Source organism: Seriola lalandi, unplaced genomic scaffold, assembly GCF_002814215.2.
Source record: "Seriola lalandi dorsalis isolate HSWRI2012SDOR001 ecotype SW California unplaced genomic scaffold, Sedor1 jcf7180002054936, whole genome shotgun sequence".
In the NCBI taxonomy this organism is placed as follows: Eukaryota; Metazoa; Chordata; class Actinopteri; order Carangiformes; family Carangidae; genus Seriola; species Seriola lalandi.
The window spans coordinates 717,933-720,129 of record NW_019525488.1 but is presented as its reverse complement, the minus strand read 5'-3'; the positions used below and the strand labels follow the sequence as shown (position 1 = coordinate 720,129).

Here is a 2,197-nt window from a genome sequence, read left to right as displayed (position 1 = left end):
GGGGGGTACTCCACAGGCTGGGGGCTGACACTGGTAATAAAATATGCATTATGAGTCTCTTGAAAAAGGCAATAAAAGCCACATAAAAGGAAGCAGCAGAGGAGCTGTGTGAATATCACACAGGAGCCATTACACTCACAGCGGAGGAGGAGCTGAGGGAGTGTTGTGTGTTTGTGTGTTTGTGTGTTTGAGTGCAGAGAGTGTGACGACAAGAGATGCAGCTCTGAATGCAACACCACCCCCCCCCCTCCCTAGAAACTCATTATAAGACTTTTAAAACTGGCTGCTGACACCTACAGACACAAAGACTGACGTGCAGTCACAAGACTACAGCACTTCTGATGCTTTGACCTTTTCACACGGACGCACAAATCACAGATGTGCAGACAAACTGAGACAGTACAACGTCTTACATATTAATTCTGCAGGAAATCAAAGCAAATCTCATAATTGACGTCTGGATTCCCACCGTACAAGCTATAGGTTAACTGTCAGTCCACAGCTTCCCGCCATTCACCACGCAGCGGGTGGCAGCTGGGCCTCCGTCCACCCTCAGTGATTAGTGGCTTCACTTTGTTCACACGGCACCTGATTTAAAAGAGTCTTATACGCAGCAGTGATCAGGGTCGCTCTGATCGGCGCCGTCAAGAGGAAAAGATGACGCGAGCCGACGAAGGACAAACTGTCTCCTGCTTTTCTCTCAGTGCAGCGGCACGATGGGAGTCCTTCAGTCAGCGTGATGTCAGGACACACACACACACACACACACACACACACACTACAGGGAAGTGAAGGCAGCAGATTGTGAGCAGTCACTGTGAGAGCAGCTCGACACACAGGCGCCACCTACAGGAGGAAACAGGAGCAGCAGGGACTGATGCTGATGAGGAAGCAGAAGCTGCAGTTTCAACTTCTCTTTCTGCTTCATTCAATTCACTAAAAACAACAAGACGTTTCTGAGATTTTAACAACCGTGAAGGAAACGACTAATAAACTGACCTCCAGTAGATACTGAAAACTTAAACTTCAGCGTGTGACTGTAAACGCCCCAAACAACAAACTTTAAATATTCTGTGAATTATAACTGTAACTGTAAATTAAATCTAGTTATAAAATATCAGAGAACAATGAAATCAGAGCATCAGAGTCCAACGTCACATGTTCACGTTGTTTCATCAACAGTTAAAAACCCAGAATATTCAATTAAAGTAATTACTTGTGTCCGAGAGGCTGAAACCTGCATTTCTGTTTCAAACGTTTATTCTGTTATTAAAATTAGTTGCTGATTTTTTCTGTCCACTCATCGATGCAGCTGTAGACGAAGAAATATTAATGTCGGGACGGATCAGAACAGAAACATAATGTGAACTCTGACCTCCTCCGGTATTTAGAAAGAATTATGCTGCAAAGCCTAAAGTTGTCAAATCTGTAAAACTAGAACCTCGTCCTCGTGGTCGTATCCCTCCGCCACTCAGACTAGTTCCAGGTCACATCCCTGTGTATCCAGAGTCAGAGAAAATATGAACCATTGCTGTGGGATTGTGTCATAATTGCTGTGTGAGGTGCCTTGACCTTTGACCTTTAACCACCAAAGTCTAATCAAGTCATCCTTGACTCCTAGTGAATGTTTCTACTGAGATATCGTGTCCACGAGAACGAGACGGACAACCTGAAACAATACGGCCTCCGGCTCCGCCTGCCGCCGGCGCGCAGGAATACAGATTATATTCACGTGAATATGTGGGGACAGAACCCGTGTGCAGCAGATGTCAGACATGTATGTAAAACTGTATGAACTGTACATATGAAGCACATCTCCAGCGGCTGCAGGTGAGTCAGGCCGCAGCACAGACAAACAGAAATACCTTGACGTCCCGGTGGATGACGTTGTTGTCGTGGCAGTAGCGTAGCGCCTCCAGGATCTGTCTCATGTAGTGACTGAGGGGGGAAAGACATCAGAGCAGAAAATCAACACAGGACGCCGACAGACAGACAGCAGGAGAGGAGGGGAGACAGGTGCACGACGCTCACCTGGCCACCGCTTCACTGTAGACGAAGCCAGCGTCTGCCCTCTTCACAATCTCGAAGCACAGGTCCGCTCCGTCCATACTGACGAAGAGAGAGAGGGGGAGAGGGAGAGAGAGGGAGAGAGAGGAGGAGAGGGAGAGAGAGAGGGGGGGAGATAGAGAGAGAGAGG

The 2,197-nt window shown here is 47.5% G+C and overlaps 1 protein-coding gene across 7 annotated transcripts in view; it reads right to left on the bottom strand.

Moving 5' to 3' along the window:
• Nucleotides 1-2,197, bottom strand: part of caska (calcium/calmodulin-dependent serine protein kinase a) — a 108,682-nt gene that overhangs the window by 53,447 nt on the left and 53,038 nt on the right. For all 7 annotated transcript variants that reach the window (XM_023393450.2, XM_087170227.1, XM_087170228.1 and 4 more), the window contains exons 4-5: nt 2,032-2,109; nt 1,866-1,938 (exon numbers count right to left, since the gene is read on the bottom strand). In XM_023393450.2, the coding sequence (XP_023249218.1) occupies nt 1,866-1,938; nt 2,032-2,109 (151 nt within the window). The remainder of the gene's footprint in view (nt 1-1,865; nt 1,939-2,031; nt 2,110-2,197) is intronic.